This window comes from Argentina silus (assembly GCF_951799395.1).
Source record: "Argentina silus genome assembly, chromosome: X".
NCBI lineage: Eukaryota > Metazoa > Chordata > Actinopteri > Argentiniformes > Argentinidae > Argentina > Argentina silus.
Window position 1 is genome coordinate 6,157,226 of NC_139653.1, and position 20,424 is coordinate 6,177,649.

The following is a 20,424-nucleotide window of genomic DNA, read 5'->3' on the forward strand; positions in this document are numbered from 1 at the left end:
AAGAATCTGAGACGCCCCCAACACCAGATCTGATGGCCATTCCTAAAGAGGAGGAGATTAAAGAGAACAGCAGCGGAGACAAAGCTAAGACAGGTGCAGAGGAATCTATAGTACCAGAGCAACAGGTGACTGCAGTTGCAGAGAGCAAAGAGTCACACAGTGTGGCGCCAGAGAGCATTAAAACTCAGGTGAAATCAGAGGAGATTGCCCAAGAGCCTGAGAAAGTTCAGGTTCCAATAGATCTTCCTAACAAAACAGAGAGTGCCAAGACCAAGGAGTCTGAGGTAGTCACTAAAAGCCAAAAAGAGGCAACACCTGAACAGGTGGAAATATCTATCGCTAAGACTTCGGCAGTGAAAGAGGATGTGTCAGCCATGGGTTTGAAAGAGAAGGCAGTTGATGAGAAGAAGACAGAGAAAAAAGAGTCAAAAATAGAGAATGGCTTTTCTGAAGATCGTGTGAACAAAGATGACAAAACTGAGTACAAAACGAAGGAGCAAGCTGACCCAATCAAAGAGAAGAATGCTGAGCCTAAAACTTCTGTCTAGAATGACCAGTTTTTCTGAATAACAGCATGATTACTACAATCCTTTAAATCAATATGAATCCCTCTTTTGCAATTGCTTGGCCTTATTCAACTGAAATTTGTTATGAATCATACATTTTTGATGCATAAATTCACTTCAGAGAAAAGTACTGTAATATTGAATGTAACAAATCAAAAGCTGTATTTTGCTGGATCTATTTTCTTCTGCCCCACTGATGTGAATGGGGGTATGGATTGGCTGTGAAATAAATGCAATTCAAAGACCATGTATTTTTCAGCTGTTGTTACTTGCTGTGTGTATTTCATCTGTACTAGTATGCATTACATTACACATTTGACTCAGCCCTATTTGCCCCAGTGTGTCAGCTTGGGTGAGTTAGGTTAAGCCTGCCACTCATAAAACTGCAATAGCCTATATCTATACTCACCGAACACTTTATTAGGAACAGTATACAATTACTGGGTAGTGCCTCCCATTGCTCTCAAAACAGCCTCAATTCTTTGCGGCATTGATTCCACAAGATGTTGGAAACATTCCTTTGAGATTCTGGTCCATGATGGCATGATTGCATCAACGCAATTCCTGCAGATTTTTCAGGTGCACTTTCAAGCTGTGAATTTCCCGTTCTACCACATCCCAAAGGTGTTCTATTGGATTCACATCCACTGACTGGGAAGGCCACTGAAGAACACTGAACTCATTGTCATGTTCATAAAACCAGTTTGAGATGACTTTTGCTTTGTGACATGGCGCATTATCATGCTGGAAGTAGCCATTAGAAGATGGGTAAATTGTGGTCATGAAGGGATGCACATGGTCAGTAACAATACTCAAATAGGCTGTGTCATTACACACCATTACACCACCTCCACCATGAGAAGGTGTACAGGTGTTCCTAATAAAATCCTTGGTGAGTCTGTCTTTATTTATAGACATTTGCATCCAGTAAGGTGAAACTCTATCCAAATGACTTAAATTCATGAACTTTGTCATGTAGCACAATGAAAACCTGCTCACTCACTTAAATGTTTGATTGACTTGTTTCCCCACCGTTGCTCTTTACACTCGCTAGTTACCAAGGTTACCCATGTGAGGTGTAGACTACACACAATTTCAGGAATGCAAAATGAACTGGTAGCCTTTTTCCATATTTTTCAATTTTGTGTCCCAATTCTCTACACTTTACCCTGAAGTGAGGACTTGTGCACCACTGATTCTGAACCTGTATTTAAAAGGAATGGACTGGTGGCATAGTTATGATGGAAACACCCTAAAATACACAAATCATATGCTTCCTTTTATTAAATCCATGGGGAGCAAACGTACACAACAGTGCACACTTCAGAGAAAAGGGTAAAGACTTGGGACAAAAACATGCATCAAGCATCTTTATAATAGACTAATTGAAAATAGCATTCCCTTGAATGACATTACCAATGCATTTAGAATTTGGGTTAGATTAAATACATAGAGTGGGTTTATCATCACCTGTTAATAAATAAAAGCATTTGTGGAGTTCAAAGACTTTATTGAAAAGTTAAACATACATATAAGGACCTCCCAGGTTTCCTGTGAGCAATGTCTCAGCCACCCAAGTGACAAGATGGTGTCAACGGGAGAGCCTATACAGAACTTACACCATATCTGGAACCTTGTCCAGTTTGGCATTACTGTGAACCTTAAATCTAGAAAACACAAACAGCCTGCCAGGTCCGCCAAGAACACCAGGCTCCGTCCCATACTTAAACAGACTCTCTGTTTAAGCCCCCCAAAAACTGCCCAGTTTAAGGGAGGGCTTAATGTATAGCTTTGATAACATCTCAAACCCTGACAGCTGACACAAAAAGCAGAACACAGCTTGTCCTTGTTGTGCATGGGAAGAAAAATGAGGTACAACAGTACTTAAATAATAGTGAAAGAAGCCTAGTGTTCTGAATAACATGGTTGGTTGTGAATAAAAATGTGCTCAGAAGACTGAGGAATATCAGATGATTGTAAAAATTGTAGAAAGAAGGTATGACCAAGCACCCAGCACAAAACTGAATGTCAAGGGTTGGTAACACAAAGGTGCCCAGGTGATAACACTGGAAGAATGATGTATACATTATTTCATTGTCATGGCAGTGCTGGATAGATACAATGACAGAAGATGTATAAATTATCGACCCACAACAAATGTATTTTTAATGGAAACAGTTACAAAGCAAAATGTACATGTACCAATGACAGAAGCACCGTCTGAAAACGGTACTGGAAAATGACAGAGTTTGTTGTTATAGCAGCCTTTGAACACATCCCTTGCTGATATCCCCTTGCTGGTTTGAGTTGGAAATACATTTAAGGCCAGATTCTTCTGATATTCCCTCGTCCCCTTCACCACGAGGAACACTTAGGCCTCAAGTTCCAACCCCAGACCCAGCTTGTGGCCTCCAGCATTGATGCTCTTTCCATCAACCAGGGCCGACAAGGTGAGTTTCACTCCTGCAGAGGTGAGAGAGGACATAAAATATGCATACATTTTCAGTATATATGGTCCCAGCAGGAATCAAACTCACAACCTAAGTGTTGTTAGCACCATGCTCTACCAACTGAGCCAGAGGACCAGATAATCAGGTAAGAGACATTAACCCGCTGAGCTGAAGCCATGGTGTTTGCTGTAGGGACTAGCACTAGTCTTCAGGTCTCAGAAAACCTTCACATCACATGAGCATTATTAAGAACAATGAACATTTGGAATGGTTTAGAGAATCTTAAAAAAAGGCTTTTTAGGCAGTACTGACTGCATGTATATGGAGGAAGCAGGAGTACTTATATAAATGACATGTAGTACTGTGTCAGTCATATTGAGAACTTGACATCAAAAGTAAAGTGGTGATTATACTGCAATGTGGGTTGGCTGAGCTATGTTGCCTCAGAGTGAGAAAAAGTGGACTATTGAGAATGGTGAGAAGTGTAGCAGCACCACACAAGGCTAAAATGGGTACTAAAGGAGGACTAGCCAGTGCTGCTAACATCATCATTCTGAGAAGCATTATTAAATATATGTAATTATAATATTGCCTTGATATCTAGTATAAGCTGTGTGTGTGAATTAGATGTTTTCTCCACTTTTAACAATCAAAATACAATTTAAAAGGCCATATAAACTTCATTATATGGAATAATGAAATAATTGATCTTTGATTATTATCAAATATTTAGTTATTGTTGTTCGCCAGGTATGGGCCACAAATTTGGGTGCTTCCTTCAGCGGGAGCCATTGGTGCAACAGCACAGAAGCTGAAACGCAGCGTTTAGATTTGCATATAAGGCAAAAAGAAAAACAGCTTAGAGCTGTTCAATGCAAGACGGACAACACTGGCTGGGATTTCACTGAGGTCTTAAAGAGGCAGTGTTGTACTTTAGAAAAGACAGATCATTTCATCATTAGGCTACAACTGAATATGCAGCATGTTTATTAAAGCCACAGTGTAATTTTACCAATAATGTTTACTGTATAGGCCTACCCCTGGATTTTGATAAATATGACAAATAGCATAACAGGTTTCTCACAACTTTCTCACCTATCCATAACCCAAAAAAACAATGACTTCAGCTTAGATCTCGCCTAGGGACCTGAAATTCACTAATGTTAATGTATTTAATAATCAGACTGAAATGTAGTCTGTTCATCATATTTATTCATCTGAGCTGGATATTTGTACAAACGATACTGTTTTATTTCCCCCCGCTTGCCTCACTTTTCTGAAAATGAAATCTGTTAAACAATTAAACAATGGTTAGGTGGTGGATGGATGGCATTAGGTACATTAGAGGGGGACTCAAGTTTAAGGACTCTGCCTTTACATGGTTGGGGGGGGTTTACATTTTTGTTGGTTTTCTTTCATTATATTTAATTAATTATTTGTTTTCTTCTCTGTTTTTCTACATTTCTGATGTGGTTTCTGCTTTGTGGTATATCATTTAGAAGTTATAAAGTAAAAAAAAAAGAAAAAGAAAAGAAAAGAAAAAAAGAGATCATGTCAGACAGTAATAAGATGTATTCCACCGTATTATATCCTACCTGGTCTAAGCGTCTGGGTGTAGCCAACGCCAACAAGGCTGGTGTTGTTCACTTTAGCCTAGAAAGACCAAAACACAAATGCATCTTAATGTCATGTATTTTGCTACAATACAGCACAATCTCCATCCCACCCAATTAAAATCATTGGCTGCACATCACAATGGTCTACCATGGCTTCCTCTCTTATTTATCCACACTGATTAGAAAACATGACAGGTGAACGCAATATGGTGGATACCACAGGGAGAGGCCTTCACCTGGCCGGTTATTTCAGTGAGGATAAGGGAAAGGACACAAGTAGAAGCCGTTTTAGATACGATACATAGCCTTAGTTATTCCCCAATAACAGCTTGTGGTAGATTCTGATGAAGCTACCCAAAGAACTGTATTTTTCCCTCTAATGAGGTTTGTGTATGTGGGATCATCTGATCATAGATGCAGCTTCTACCCATGCGTGTTGGATGTACAGTGGGGGAAATAATTATTTGATCCCCTGCTGATTTTGTTAGTTTGCCTGATTACAAAGAAATGAGCGGTCTATAATTTTTATGGTACTTTTATTTTAACAAATAGAGACAGAATATCAACAAAGAAGTCCAGAAAAAACACATTATATAAAGTTATAAATTCATTTGCATTTGATCGAAGGAAATAAGTATTTGATCCCCTACAAACCAGCAAGAATTCTGGCTCATACAGACCGGTTATATGCCCATGAGGCACACAGATTACTCCTGTCACTTTAAGAAAGTACTCCCAATCTCTGCTTGTTATGGGTATAAAAGACACCTGTCAATAGAATCAATCTCTTCCATTCCAACCTCTCCACCACCATGGGCAAGACCAAAGAACATTCAAAGGACATCAGGGTAAGAGTTGTAGACCTGCACAAGGCTGGAATGGGCTACAAGACCATCAGCAAGAAGCTTGGTGAGAAGGAGACAACTGTTGGTGCAATTATTAGAAAATGGAAGAAATACAAAATAACCATCAATTGCCCTCGGCCTGGAGATCCATGCAAGATCTCGCCTCATGGGGTAAGGATGATCATGAGAAGGGTGAGGGATCAGCCCAGAACTACACGGGAGGAGCTTGGTAATGATATTAAGGCAGCTGGGACCACAGTCGCCAAGAAAACCATTGGTAACACACTACACTGTAACGGATTGAAATCCTGCAGTGCCCGCAAGGTCCCCCTGCTCAAGAAGGCACATGTACAGGCCCATCTGAAGTTTGCCAATGAACACTTAAATGATTCAGAGAAGGCTTGGGAGAAGGTGATGTGGTCAGATGAGACCAAAATTGAACTCTTTGGCATAAATTCGACTCTTCGTGTTTGGAGGGAGAGAAATGCTGAATGCTACAATCCCAAGAACACCATCCCCACCGTCAAACACGGAGGTGGAAACATTATGCTTTGGGGTTGTTTCTCTGCTAAGGGTACAGGACGACTTCACTGTATTGAGGGGCCAATGGACGGGGCCATGTACCGTAAGATCTTGGACGAGAACCTCCTTCCCTCAGCCAGAGCACTGAGGATGGGTCATGGATGGGTCTTCCAGCATGACAATGACCCAAAACATACGGCCAAGGCAACAAAGGAGTGGCTCAAGAAGAAGCACACTAAGGTCATGGAGTGGCCTATCTAGTCTCCAGACCTTAATCCTATCGAAAATGTGTGGAGGGAGCTGAAGCTTCGAGTTGCCAAGCAAAAGCCTTGAAACCTTCAGGATTTGGAGAGGATCTGTAAAGAGGAGTGGACCAAAATCCCTCCTGAGATGTGTGCAAACCTGGTGACCAACTACAAGAAACGTCTGACTTCTGTGCTTGCCAACAAGGGTTTCTCCACCAAGTACTAAGTCATGTTTTGCTTGGGGATCAAATACTTATTTCCTTCGATCAAATGCAAATTAATTTATAACTTTATATAATATGTTTTTCTGGACTTTTTTTTTTTATATTCTGTGTCTATTTGTTAAAATAAAAGTACCATAAAAATTATAGACCACTCATTTCTTTGTAATCGGCCAAACTAACAAAATCAGCAGGGGATCAAATAATTATTTCCCCCACTGTATGCTGCCACTATTAATGCCCAGTACAGTTGCCCCTCTGGTATGGATAAAGTATTTTGAAATGAATGTGGCGCCCCTGCTGTGGTACTCACACTGAGGGCGGCATCCTTGTCCAGCTGATATTTGGCTGCGATGCCGAAGCGTGTGCTGTTGCTACCTGAGGTCCAGGCCAGGTTCACTGCCGTCTCCAGTTTGTCGCTCACTTTCTGGTAGATGGAGCCTCCGAACTCGGCTCCGTCATTACTGCAGAGAGGGGTAGAGGAGGTGTAGGAACGGGAGTGGGACAGCGTGTCATTTATATTCAATGCGTCCCATTCCCTTTGTTATCATCTCTATTCTACATAATACTTTAACCCCTCTGATTGTGTCTTGAGTCTCCTATAAACATTTCTCTGGGTCGGTCAGTCCCCAGAAGTCTCCAAACATGGTCTTGTTTTATCTAAACATACACCTACCCTGTTGTAAATTCACTGTTATGCTCTGAAAAAATGTGTTATGCCTTCCGGCTGGGTCCGAGAAAGGTTTGACTCCAGAAACGATTCTGTTTAATAAAAGCCTCAATATTTGATTGGACAAAACTCTTGAACGTCTCTTCTCCTTTTTCTAGACCCCAACATACTGACAATGAAATGTTGCTCAAATGGGTAGACCTAGTTATGCTACTACCAGAAAATAATTTAGATGAACTGTAATACTTCCATTTCAAACTTTGAACTAATACTCTGTTGTGAATGTTTGTTCCCTGCCACTCTCTCTTCCTTACACATTGGTGTGCAGCTGGAAGTCTCCAGTCTTGTATCCCACGGCAAAGTTGTTCTGGGTCATCTTAGACTTGGCGGTGTCAAAGGTCATCTGGTAGCCGGCGAGCCAGCCCTCGTAACCGACAACGGCAGCTCCATGGATGGCAGGGCCAGCGAAGTCGAAGTCGACGTCACAGCCGAGGTTGACAAACTCACGCTTATAGGCAGTCTTGACTTTGCCACTCTTCTTGCTGTTGATGGGTGAGAAAAAACAACATTGGTTACTTTCTACCCTGCTGAAACACCCTGCTTTTACACGATTTTCTGTATTCATGATAAATATTTCAGTCCTCATTACAATAATTCTTAGCCATGCATTTCACACATGCAAAACATACCCACAGCGCACTAACACAGCATACACAGATCACATCATTCATATAGTAGCATTAGGGAGAGACAACAATACCAGACTTATGAGTCCCTGTGGTAATGCTACTAAGCCCAGTTATTAACAGCTAGCGTGAGCAGCACGATGCTATTAACCTTGAATGGACATGCAGTGTCAACGTGATGACTCTCCCCCCCCCCCCCGCAATAACATGAAAGGAGACTCCTCCACTGGGCATGTATCATATTCCTCACATGATTTACACTTCCCAGAAAGCCAATACTACTTGGTCTGGCTGGGCCTCTAGGAAGGCCATGTAGCATGAGTGGAGGGGGGCCATGAGAAATAATAATAATAAACAGCTACATTCAATTGACAGCAAACAACTGAACATAAACCAGCTCATAATAATTTTGATACCTCTCTGACAAGTTGTTAGACCTCTAGTACCCACAACAATGTGCAGCATCGATCATGTTGCCAATAACAGTCGTGTAGGGAAGCTATGTGCAGAAGTCTGTACCATAGAGCCTACTAGTACAGGCAAGGAAAGCTCAAGTATTACTGCAGTCCTCTGCATTGGCAATAGTAAATATTCTTACCCAGTGTTTGGTGAGAAGGTTGTATCAAAGGTCAGCTTCAGGCCCTTGGCAATCTGGTGGAAACATGAACAAAGAGTTACTAAATATCTGCAAGACAGTGTCTTGGTTACATTGAATGTTTATAAAATTGATATCCCTCTATATATAATAGAGCAATGTAATATTGTTTGAATCAACTTTTGTTAAATAAAATGTGAAGTGGATTGTGAAACTAAATAATGACGTTTTCCACACCTGGTCTTCGACAGTGATCTCTGTTCCCAGGGTGTTGTCAGTGTTCCACTTTTCGGTGAAGGTCAGGCCGTATTCAGACCTCTTGTATTTGGTTTCCAGGCTGCCTGCTACTTTGCTGGTGTCAGTGTTGGAGGAACCAGCTGTTTTGAACTCCTACATAAGATAACAGAACAAAGGATGAATAAACACAATGCTTCACAAAAGAACATGCAGATGTTATCCTGTTGTTGTTACACATGTTCCCTGTCTCTGTAGTTAGAAATTAACAACTTACCACACCACTGACAGACTTAGTCTTGACATCAAGTTTCACCAGGCCAAAGCCTAAAAATAGGAAGCAAAACATTTTCTACTACTGTCTGATAGGCCACGAAAAAGCAGTTGTTAGAGTCAGCACATAATCTAAACAGACATTACTCCTACATCTCACATGAGAATTTTGATGGTAATCTTTTGATGGAATCAAAGACGTTGCTTCAGCAGTCACCCCTCCCTCCTATAATCCCCATTGGTCCACTTACTTTATCCCTGTCTTTTTTACCACTCTACAACACTTCAGTACAGCTGGTACGTACCATAGCCTTTGTTGAAGATGTCCTTGGCAGATTTGCCCAGATCACCATATGATGGAGGCACAGCCATTCTACCTGCAGGGGAAGAAAAATGAAGATATTATTCATAACAAATAATGGGCTTTTTTGTTTTTTAAAGCATGCCTGTGCAACTAAGTCTGAAAACAAGGTAACAAAATGCAGAATCTTCAAACTAGGCCTTTGGACTAAATTAGATGTTTTTACACCCTCTCACCTGTAATACAATAATGGGTGTGGTAGCACATCTGGAACCATATCTATGAACCAGTGCATTGCTTTCCTTGCAACTGGCAGATTATCTGACTGGGTTTGATAAGTAGCCAGTGTGACTGCATCTGTATGGCTGGCTAATCTGAACTCACAGGAACACACCTCTGTGACTCACTCAAGAGTGGAGGAATCCATTCTAGGAGGCTGCAAGCAAAGCACTCCCATCTAGCCTATATATCCACACATTTTATTCCACTGAATGTCAATCAATAACTGGGAGGATTAATTCAGAGGTTCTTCCCATTTTAGTTAAGGAAGCTTTTTCTTGGACATTGATAAAGGGTGTTGGCCTCAAAAGCTACACGATCATAAAACAAGGTGTCATATTCAAGGTTAATATTTAAAAAAAGACCAAGGATTATACAGCAGTTTACATGAGGACATTGGTTAGATGGTGGCATTCTGCTGTTCACCAGCTGAGCGAGTATCAGCCTGCATAAACTACAGTGCAATTTGACATTGGCCATCACTCTACTCCATGCTGCAAGGAATGTCCAGTCCTTCATAGAAGTTCTGATATTTACATGTCAGCAGTCTCACTTTCATAAACCATTTACCAACATTTTTGTTTAAACTCAGTTGCTTGTGTCTGGCATAAGGGGACCAACATTAGACAATTGACGTGTGTGGTGTCTGACGCTACATAGTCTACTGATTTATAGTAGGAACTCTATGGCACATGTATACAACTGAATGGAAATATAGCAATCTAGCAGCCCAGGCAATGACAGCAATGCAAAGATCTGCCAGAGCAAAGTGGGCAAGGTTAAGAGAGGGAAGCCATTTTGACATAGCTTAGCTATATTAGCTTGACATGACAATGCGTTCCAACCAGATTATCATACTCCTCATCATACAGTTAACATAACGTTACAATTTCAAATTGAACAAATTAGCAAGGGAAGCAACTATATAAGTGGGAGCATGGTTGGTTGGGTAGCTGGCTAGCTGGAATTGCCCAACAACAAGCTACTTTCGCATTACTTTTCCACATATCATCATGCCACACACATCTGTAACTGTCAATTCACCAGAACGTCATGCAACTAGCTCTCTTGCCAATGTAATCTGCATTTAATCTGACATCCCGTTGAACCTGCCACTAGGGCTTCTGGAGCTGTGCTGCTAACACACTTCTGCCAGTTGTCCTTTCTCGTAACTGAAGGCCCTGCATTTTCAGCTTGTTAGCTAGCTAATACTAACCGGTTAGCTAGGGTACGTTAGCGCGTCAAGCATGATACAAGGAAAGCATGGCCATACACCGCGAAAACAAACGAATATTTGTTTTAGTATGGCACGTATGAAAAACATATCGGTATTGTCGCTTACCGGTAAAAGTGGAAGCTAGCGGTAAACTAAAGTTACTTTAATTCAGACGTTCGTGGCGCCGCAGACTTCACCGGTTGGAGGACGAACTGAAGGAGACTGCAATGTAACGAGATCCCAACCTATCATATCCTGCAACCATAGGACCCATATCAGCCACATGTTCGCCTGTCAAGAAATGCTCGTGGTAAAATGTAAAAGCACATAACACATAAAATGTAAAAACAATTATTTTGGGCTGTTTCTTTGACTATTTTGTACTATGTCAATAGTGAACTATTGTCAGTTATATTAATGAATGCATTTATGCTGTTTTGTTATTAATATTATTCATATTCATATTGTCATTATTATTATTATTATTATTATTATTATTAATAATAATAATAATAATAATAATAATAATAATAATGTTTCAGCAAGTCCAACTATTGTTCATCCTATTACTTATTAGTGGGCTTGTTTCAGCAAGTCCAACTTGCTCATACTGTAATTAATAGTGGGCTTGCTTCAGCAGTTTAAAGTTGGATTAGACTGCCAATTCTAAAAGATGAAAGAGGAGTAGCGTTTTGAGAATGACCATAGCAAATGTATGCTCTTATCTGGAAACACTGTTCATTTATGCGACTATACCTTTCTCCTCTGTTCATCATCCATTATTATAGTGTTCACGGCCAAATTTGGCCGGCCTGTTTTAACTGCTCTTACATAAACGTAAAAACCATAAATCACCACCAAATTTTGTTTAACACCTTTTTAAGCTGTGAAACCATGTCTTCAGCTAGTGGTTAACATGAGTAACTGCAGTGAATATACAAAGAACAGACACTGAAAATGTATCTACATTTCGATGTATTATTTCCTATTGTGTATGTATGTTTTCTTTACATTACATTACCTATTCATTTCATATGGCGGTCATTTTAGACCCGGAACCCCACAGGTGTGACAAAGTTGACTAAACCACTCAAAATTCAATGAAAGTGGTGATCAGCAATTTTATATGTTCAAATGCCTCGTGTGGAGGAAATCATAGTCTTGAGGCAATCAGATGAAAAACACAATATTTATATTTAGGAAAAGTTGTAAATCGGTCAGATTTGACCCGAACACAAGAGGAAAGACCTAATGTTTAAAACGTCTAAATAGTATAAAAGGTCTGAATGAAAGTTATTTCACTCAGTCTACATTTTAATTGGTTAATAGGTTAAGCAGTTTAGCCTGCACACAATTTGAGTTAATATTAAAAAGTGTAAATAGTGTAGTAAATATACTTAGATGAAGAAAGGAAGCTGCAGAGGTCCGGATGAGTCAGTTTAATCGTCTTTAATTAATCGTAACTTCATCATTACATACCACGGCCAGATGTGGGGGCTCCTGTCCAGTCAATATTGTCCCCCCCTATCTAGTCCAGCCGTTCAGTCTTTTATACAAAACAGCCTGCTTTGTCTTCCAGATTTGGGCATGGAATTCCCAGGTCCATGTTACCCTAAACATTTTCAACCTATACGATGGTGATGTTTACAGTTTTCACCAAATAAGGGTGTGCCTTTTGGTGTGGTTCACAGCTTTAACTAATTAAGGCTACCCCCACCACTATCTCTTCTTTGCCATCCCCCCAACCTACAGAGGTCAACTGCATGCTGCAACATTCCAAGGGCCTAACCCACTAGGCCCTTCTTTTGGTCAGAGCAAAATATACTACATATTCCCCCCTTTGGGACTTATTAAAGTCCCAACACAGAGAAATTGTACAACACGTACTCTAACCATATTGCATGCAGTTGTGTGTAACATGGTTCAAAGGGATATAAAAATAACAAGTAAACCACAAAAATTATTGTGAACTTAAGCCGTGGAAATTATCAACTAACAGTTTCTAAACAATCAACAGTCTATTCAATGTCCTATTAAAAGCCTACGCGTACATTAAGTCAAGCCTTGCTTATATGATTAAAATAAATTGCTACGGACATAAACATGCATAAGTATAGACTATTCTATGATACATACATGGTCCCATATACGTTCAACAAAGAATAATAAAGAGTAATAACAATACTTCAAAGAATAACAAAGAATGATAAAAATACTTCAGAGTAATAAATGAATGACGAAAATACTTCTCTTCAGGTCTTCGTTGCTTGATTTACCTTTACCTGGGGGTCAGAGGTTACTAGCACATAACCCCCCATATGAGGACAGTCTTTACCACTGCCTCGTTTGTGTAACAGACAGAGAATAGAAAGATAGAGAAAGACAGAGATTTGCTGAACACGAAGCCTCTAACTTCGAACTTCACCTCATCCAAAATGAGGATTTGCCTTCGGATCGTTCAACTTAATCTTCAGAATCCCTTCCATCTTCCTCATCGCTGTCATCGTCATCCAGATACCCAGGTTTTGGATATAATTCAGGACTATAATAGTCATCAGGCATTCCTGAATCTTTACGGTCTTCTCTTCTTCCCTTCATAACTGCCATTTGAAGTGCCTGAGTATTCATTGCCTTGTCAATTCCTCGTGTTATTAGTCCTCTTATGATTGGAATGCAACAGCAGATTATGAGGGCTAAGACAATCACACAGCCTAGCATGATGGCTCCTATTCTGGCGAAATAGGCTCCCCATTGTCCCATCATGTTCTCTATCCAGGAGGTCCATTTGCTTCATACTCCTCCTTTTTCTGCCAATAGAAAATCCAGTGCTTGTCTGTTTTGCCAAGCCATTTCACTCGTTGCTGCAAGCTGCCTTCCTAGAGACCCTAAAGCATCATGCGTGTAGTTTATGAATCTTTGCTGGTTATAGTAGATGTAGTTTATCCAGTCAGTATTGACATTTATTCCAGCTGAAAGAAGAAAGAAAGATGTGAATCCCATTGCTACGGAATTTATAGCCTTGTATTCACTAGGTATACCTCTAGGAATTCCCAAACTGTCTAAGCGTCTGTCCTCCTTATATTCCCTCCGAGATCTCGTAGATTTAGATTGTTCTTGGACTTCCAAGTCCTTTGTTGGGATGACAATGATAGGCTGGATCGCCTGCACCCGAGCACATCTCCCATTCCATCCTATCTGCAGGGTGTTCAGTAGATGTTCTCCATCACAGAGCCAATATTGATCTGCTACAGCTTGAGTGGCATAGTGGTCTTCTGTCCTTCTTTATAGTGTTGTCATAGTATTCTCTGGATCCAAGGAACTGCAAGCACTCTGCTTCGCAGAGTGGGGCAAAGGCAATTGCTTGAAATGGCTTTATCCCCAATGTTGTTCCTGCAATATCAGAGCCCTTCATTCTCTTCAGCCAGTCTGCTTTTAGCTCCCCACAGTTTTTCCAATTGAATTTGGTATTCATGATTATTAACGAGCTTTCTTTTGCTTTGGAGCATATATAACAGTCTTTTTGCTATGATTCTCTCCAGTGTATTTCATCCATTGATACCAGAGGTTCCTTCTTGCTTGTATCATCAGTGGATCTTGAATTAAGTCCTGTGCTAACCTTGTTTCATTCTCATTTATTTCCTCTCCATCTCTTCGACTTTCTTCATCGCCTCCAACTCCTTTCTCATCCATTCAAAATCCTTTTCTTTCTCCTTCTCACTCCTGTTTCTCTCTCTCTCCTCCTCTGCCCATTTCATCACCTCCATCCTCTCTTTCACTTGTTTCACGTCGCATTCTTTCTCCTCCAGAACTTTCTCCTTCTCTCTCCTCTTTTCCATATCCTCCCTGGTTATCTGTTCATCAATTGTGAGGTTTTTCTCAATAGTGAGTTCTTGTGTTACATCTGACTCCATTGTGGTAGTTTCCATCATCTTCTGAGTTTTAATCTCCATCGTCTGAGTTGATCCAATTTCATGTTCAACCATAAACATTGTAGGCTCATTCATGGTGGAAACAATTTCTTCTTGAACTAATGGGGTCACTATCTCAGCTTTGTCGACAGGTTCTGGCTCTGTGGTATATTCTTGTTCTATCACTGTAGGTTCAAACTCTAAAGTTGTTTGCACTTGTCTGTTAGTTGTATACGCGGTTACAGATTCTGGCTCTGGCTTAGGACTCGTCAACTCTTCTTGATATTTTTCTGATCGTGTTTTATACGTTGTTAGCTCCATTGACATTTCCACTTCCGGTTCCTTTGTTGTTGTCTCCAATTCCTATATTTCCTCAGTAACTGTATCTGTGAGGAATTCTAGTACTGACTACCAAAGCGTTGTTTAATCCCTAACTTTTGTATGATAAGTTTCACCGTCTTATCTACAAATTCTTTGCCATTGTCTGATGAAATTCGATCAGGAATTCCCCAGCGTGGTATCACCTCACGGCATAAGAATTTAGCAACTGACTGGGCATCTTTTCTTTTGGTTGGGCATGCTTCTACCCATCTGCTAAATCTATCGACAACAAATCTATCGACAACAACAATATCTTTTGCCTCCTACAGGGCGAATCATATCCACGTAGTCGAGGACTAGTTCTTTCATTGGCCCACTTGGTGTTGGGATGTGTCCTGGAGGAGTTAATACTCCTCTTCTAATATTGTTTTTCAAACAGATTGTGCATCTACCTATGACATGGTCAATTTGTTCTAGTAGGTATGGTGCCCAAAATCTGTATTCTTTTGTAATTTTCCTTCTCACTTCCCCCCTCGCTACATGGGCGAGCCCATGAGCGTCATGTATCAACAGTCCTAGCTAGTTAGGAGGTGCTACTATCAAACCCTCATGGTTCCTCCAGAGGCCTGTAGCATGCTGACTCGCTCCTCTGACAAGCCAAAAGTTCTTATCTAGTGCACTTGCTTCCTCTTGCAACATGGTCAAGTCTTTGGGAGTCATTGTCTCCTTTAACTCCACTTCGTGTGTCACCAAAAGAACTGCACCTGGTCTGTCTGCTCCAGTTGGCTGGGGGATGCTCAAAAATTGTTCCGTTCCCTCCTGATGTGGTATCTGAAGTTTTCAGGTGATGGGAATTCTCAAGTCTTGGTTCTGCCATCCTGGTAGGTTGGTGATGGGCTGTTACCTTACCACATCTCAGTTGTGCTCCTGAGCGGATTCAGCTAAAAGTGAATCAAAATATGTTTAGCTAAGTTTCGCAAAGTATCCTCTTTCTATGTCTCAAGATGAGCAACATATAGCTTACTTAAAAAAGTTAGATTTAACTTCGAAACACTCACTATCGCAAAGTTCTGAATGGCAACACTTGTTACTCCTCAAATGATTCGTCAGAGCTATTGTAGCTAACTATCGTAAACTATTTCAGTGCTGCTAGCAATCGTCGCCTTTTCCAAGTTGGAACTTCATCGCCACAACAGTGTCCAGTGTGCTATGGATTGTCCTAAATAAACTACACGTTCCTGGCAATATTGCAACTTCTTCTGAGAGGCTTTGTGTCCTTTTTCATCATCTTGTTCTGCTTGTGGAAGAACTCCACATTGATGTCTCCACAGACAGGCAGTGGCTGGGGGAACTCAAAGTACATATGCTTGTCCCCTCGCCTTGTGTGCACTGTGTTGGACGTATGGATCTTGATTTTTAGTTGATAAACCACAAACTGCGGATTCCAATGCCAGTTCCCTTTCTTGAAGCCCTGAGGAATCGGGTCACTCCTGTTTTTAACGGTACTGTCCCTGCAGGTGCCTCCACTAGACATGGGGAGCGTCTCAAACACCATTTTGTGGAAGAGCAGAGCGATGGGCTTGTATTCTAGCTGGTTCTTCAGAAAGTAGCTGTAGTAGTAGACATAGCGTCGCTGGCTTGGGATTGTGACTCCCTTCTTGTCTCTTGTCCGCACTTCCCCGTAGAAGTCGAGTGCTTCCTATGCCTCCAGGAACTTCCCTCGGTGGAGGAGATAAGTGCAGATCATGACACCGGTGAGGCCCTTCCCTGCCTTGCAGTGGATGGCCGCCACATGATGGTCATCCTCACTTAGTCACTGGTCCAGGTCTTCACAGAATGGCTTGATTAACTCCAGCTGAGGCTGGTTGTGGTCTTCAAAGGGGTACTGTGCAACTCTGCAGTTAAACTTTGCGGTGTCGTAATGTCGCTCAGTGCAAAGATTATATATCTTATAATGATTTTTGTGTTTTGAGTCCAGAAACCGTACTACATCGTCTATGTTGTTTCTGTAGACACTCTCAAGTCTTTCTGCAGGAAAGCCCATAGCAATTATATTCGGATAAATATAGGTCAAGTCCAAGTTAAAACCCATCTTCCTGGTATCTCCTTTTGTTTCGGCTGACAATTTCCTTTATTATTGCAGCCATATCTGTGACAGGAGTCCTTAAGGTATTGAGCTTAAGAGAGAGTATTGTTGTCTTTGTACGAGACGCTGCCAATATGTTTCTCCCTCGCAATCCCGTTGGTGTCACCACTAGCTAATGCTAGCTAGCTCTCTTTGTGGTTGTCTGGGATCTCAGGGTCAGACGACTGCGTGATGGAGGCCATGATAGGTGTCGTCTTAACTTTATTGGAGTGTATAGCGTCTCTATGTCTTCAAAATATGCTTAGTATAAAATCTGTGTAAAAAGTTTTGTTTCTATCTAACTATATGGTTTTTTCTTTGGCTGGTTTGCCTGTTACAGCTGAGAACTCAATCTACAGTTGAAATCACAAGGTGATTAGTTGATGTGATGTATGGTTGTGTCTATGTGCATGAGAGCTAGGGGAGAGATGAAGGAATGAAATGTTGCTGGTTTTGGTACATTCAGTCTCTTCCTTTCTCGGTTGCAGACTTCTCTGTAGTTATAACTTTATTTTTTGGATCCTTCTTTGTCTGCTTAGACACTACCAGCTGACACCCCCCTTTCAGATTCTCTGGGCACCCCTAAAACCCCCGTTCCGGGCCCCTGTTCGGGTTCACCAGTCCCTGTGATTGTTGTTGCTGTGGCCATTGCATTCGTCCCTGGGATGTATTCATTGGAGTTGGATAACGTCCCTTGTAGGCTTCTCTGCCGCATTCGCGGGCTCTTTTGTAACATTCCCGGATCATATGTCCATTCTTTCCACAATAGTAACACAGTGTTGCGCCTCGCTGGGGTCCTGGATTATAACCTCCTTGCCTAGTATATCCTTGACCCCCCTTTTTCCATTTCTGAGGTTGTGGGTATGGAGGCTGAGGAGCAGCCTGTATTACTGGTGTCAATTGAGGTTGTGTCTGTGGTTGAGGCAGGTTTTGCAGAACCGCAGCCTGTGTTTTTATGACAATCGTGATTTTAGTTTCTCCTGTCTCGAGTATTTGTTTATCTTCATCTTCCATGAGGTATCTTCCTTCTGGGTTGAGGATTGGTAGTTGTGGATAGCTGCTGGTGGGCGTATCCCTTTCCTCATATGGTGGTGGAGCCACAGTTGGGGTTTTGTGTGAGAAAGGAGTATTCGTCTCCTTCACTAATCTCCTGGTTTCCTCTTCCAGGCTCTTATCCACTGCTTTATCTCTTATTCCTTTTACCAATGGGTTGCTCTTTTCAACCTTTTGCACTGGAGTAGACGTCTTAGCTGAAGCCGCACCCATAATTGTTGTTCCTTCAACCGTTGACTTAGCTGAAGACACTTTTCCAGTAGGCACTTCCTTTGTTTACAGTTCAACTTCTTGGCTGAATGGTTGGTTACTTATTTTGTTGATTCTATATTAATGTCTTTAATCGACACATTCAGTCACCATACCAGTGTGAAACGTTCTTGCTCTGGCTATCTTCCTATCCAGAAGCTTACTTTCTAATCTCAACCCTAGTCTTCAGCACTTTGGCGGCGGGACAATTAAGCACTCCCTTGAGGGGACTCCACTGACCCAAGTAACTCAGGTTTGTGGAGGTGCGCCCGAGACAACTGCTCTAACCACCTCCGTGCCAAAAATAACAAATTAAAATAAAAAAGGTTCAGCAAAGACACCGAGATGCCTTTGTTGCTATGCCTGTCAGCAAGTCAGTTCCACACCCCACAATCATACACCTTTCAGACTCAGACGTCCCTCACAAGGATGTTTGTCCTGTTAATGCTAGCCAAATCAATCCTCCTGAAAATACTAAACAAACCACCAACCACGCTACAATTAGAATATTCAGTTTAAATTGTGATATGATTATATCGCAGTCATGCAAAAGCTTTATATCATTTCACAAGTGATGCACACATAGTATTGTTCAAGTCGGAGCATGCAAAAATTAGAAACAGATTAGATTGCCTGTATTATACATGTTCCATCAATGTCAGCATGATTATTCTATGCACTATAATTCACTACCATTATCTGTTAATGGAAGTGACTGATCAATAAGAGAGAGAGAGAGAGAACGAGAGGATCGCCTTATCTTAATTAAGCAACTAGCCAAACAATTACTCAATGGTTAATTATATTATTTTCACAATTAATAAATTTATTCATTGATTCATTACAAATCAATCACAAATAATCAATCACTAATTCAATTCAATTAACTAATCCTTGATCACAATTGACAATTGTCAGTTATCTCCAATGGAGCAGCCAATTAACCAATTTAACCATATAATCAATTAACTGATTGACCAACTAACCAATTACCCTATTACCAAATCGACCACTCAATCAAATCAATCAACCAATTAATCAAATCAGTAATTAATCAACCAATCAATAATCAAATTAATCAAATCAGTAGTCAATTAATAATCAATCAATCAAATCAGTAATCAACTAATAATCAATCAACCTTTTAACAGATCCCCAAATTAACCAACTAATCACCTAACCAATTAACCAAGAATCAATCGATCAATTAATCAGACAATCAAGCGGTCAATCAACAAGTCTACATAGCGAACTTCAAACATCAACCAAATAATAGCAGTCTTACTTTGACGTAGGCTATATGAGACGAGCTGTTCTGATGTCTCTCACAAATCTGTCTTTTTACTGCTATCTGGCGCTCTCTCTCTCAGAACCTCTGTCCCTCTCCTGTTTTGCTCGAAACAAAGCATTAATTTGATTAGTTCTCTTAAAATAATTAATCATTCAACACAAAACATACAGAAGATACTAGACTAAAATAAGATCAGAGATATGAAAAATAAACTTCATAAAATGGAACGTTACTTTTTCCCAATGTTAAAACAGTTTCCAACATCTCAACGCGCACTTGAAATGTTGGGAACAGGCCCATAAAAACACATCGTATATTTCATTGACATGCACCGCCTGGCACCAAGAGCCACGTAAGCATGTCCATATAGGGCGTATAGTATCGGCTATACTCTACAGCATTAAGGCCGCACCCAACCGACCAATAAATTTTACACTTATTTTTAACGAACAATGAATTTACACTTATTTTCAATGAACAATAAATTTACACTTTTTACAATATGCATATTCTATAGAGAAAGAACAGAGAGAAAGAGGGAATCTCAGAGAGGCACTATATGGTTTATGCTTCGTTTTCTGATCAGAAGCCGCTCAACCTCAAATCAGTCAGACGAACAAAAGGCCCTCGAGCGTTTGCGCGCTCGAAGTTCCCCGTCCGCTGAGACAAGAGGTCGAATTGCAACAGCCAGATCCCCGCACTCACGGAATAGAAATCCCCAATGAGAAAGAGAGAGAGAGAGAAAGAAAGAACAGAGA

General features: G+C 40.8%; 1 protein-coding gene and 1 pseudogene across 2 annotated transcripts; both read right to left on the reverse strand.

Annotated features, from left to right (window-relative positions):
* Window positions 1–1,845: 1,845 nt before the first annotated feature.
* On the reverse strand, window positions 1,846–10,956 carry vdac2 (voltage-dependent anion channel 2). Its single transcript, XM_083694530.1, has 9 exons — window positions 10,846–10,956; window positions 9,229–9,300; window positions 8,928–8,977; window positions 8,654–8,806; window positions 8,420–8,472; window positions 7,450–7,677; window positions 6,779–6,929; window positions 4,612–4,669; window positions 1,846–3,029 (listed from the first exon to the last, which is right to left on the reverse strand). Exons 2-9 carry the CDS (start codon window positions 9,293–9,295, stop codon window positions 2,938–2,940), a joined length of 852 nt encoding a protein of 283 aa, XP_083550656.1. The 5' UTR covers window positions 9,296–9,300; window positions 10,846–10,956; the 3' UTR covers window positions 1,846–2,937.
* A 5,220-nt stretch (window positions 10,957–16,176) lies between these two features.
* On the reverse strand, window positions 16,177–17,095 carry LOC310823355 (phosphatidylinositol 3,4,5-trisphosphate 3-phosphatase and dual-specificity protein phosphatase PTEN-like; annotated as a pseudogene). The gene has a single exon. The product of its transcript is annotated as a phosphatidylinositol 3,4,5-trisphosphate 3-phosphatase and dual-specificity protein phosphatase PTEN-like (transcript).
* Window positions 17,096–20,424: the final 3,329 nt, after the last annotated feature.

What these genes read in the sequence shown, in the direction of transcription:
- vdac2 (XM_083694530.1), bottom strand. Translation starts at nt 9,295, where the DNA reads ATGGCTGTGCCTCCATCATATGGTGATCTGGGCAAATCTGCCAAGGAC. An exon ending in AGATCACTGTCGAAGACCAG is followed by an intron (nt 8,473 to 8,653) that starts GTGTGGAAAACG and finishes TGTTTCCACCAG; the next exon opens with ATTGCCAAGGGCCTGAAGCT. An exon ending in CACCCAGACGCTTAGACCAG is followed by an intron (nt 3,030 to 4,611) that starts GTAGGATATAAT and finishes TCACCTCTGCAG; the next exon opens with GAGTGAAACTCACCTTGTCG.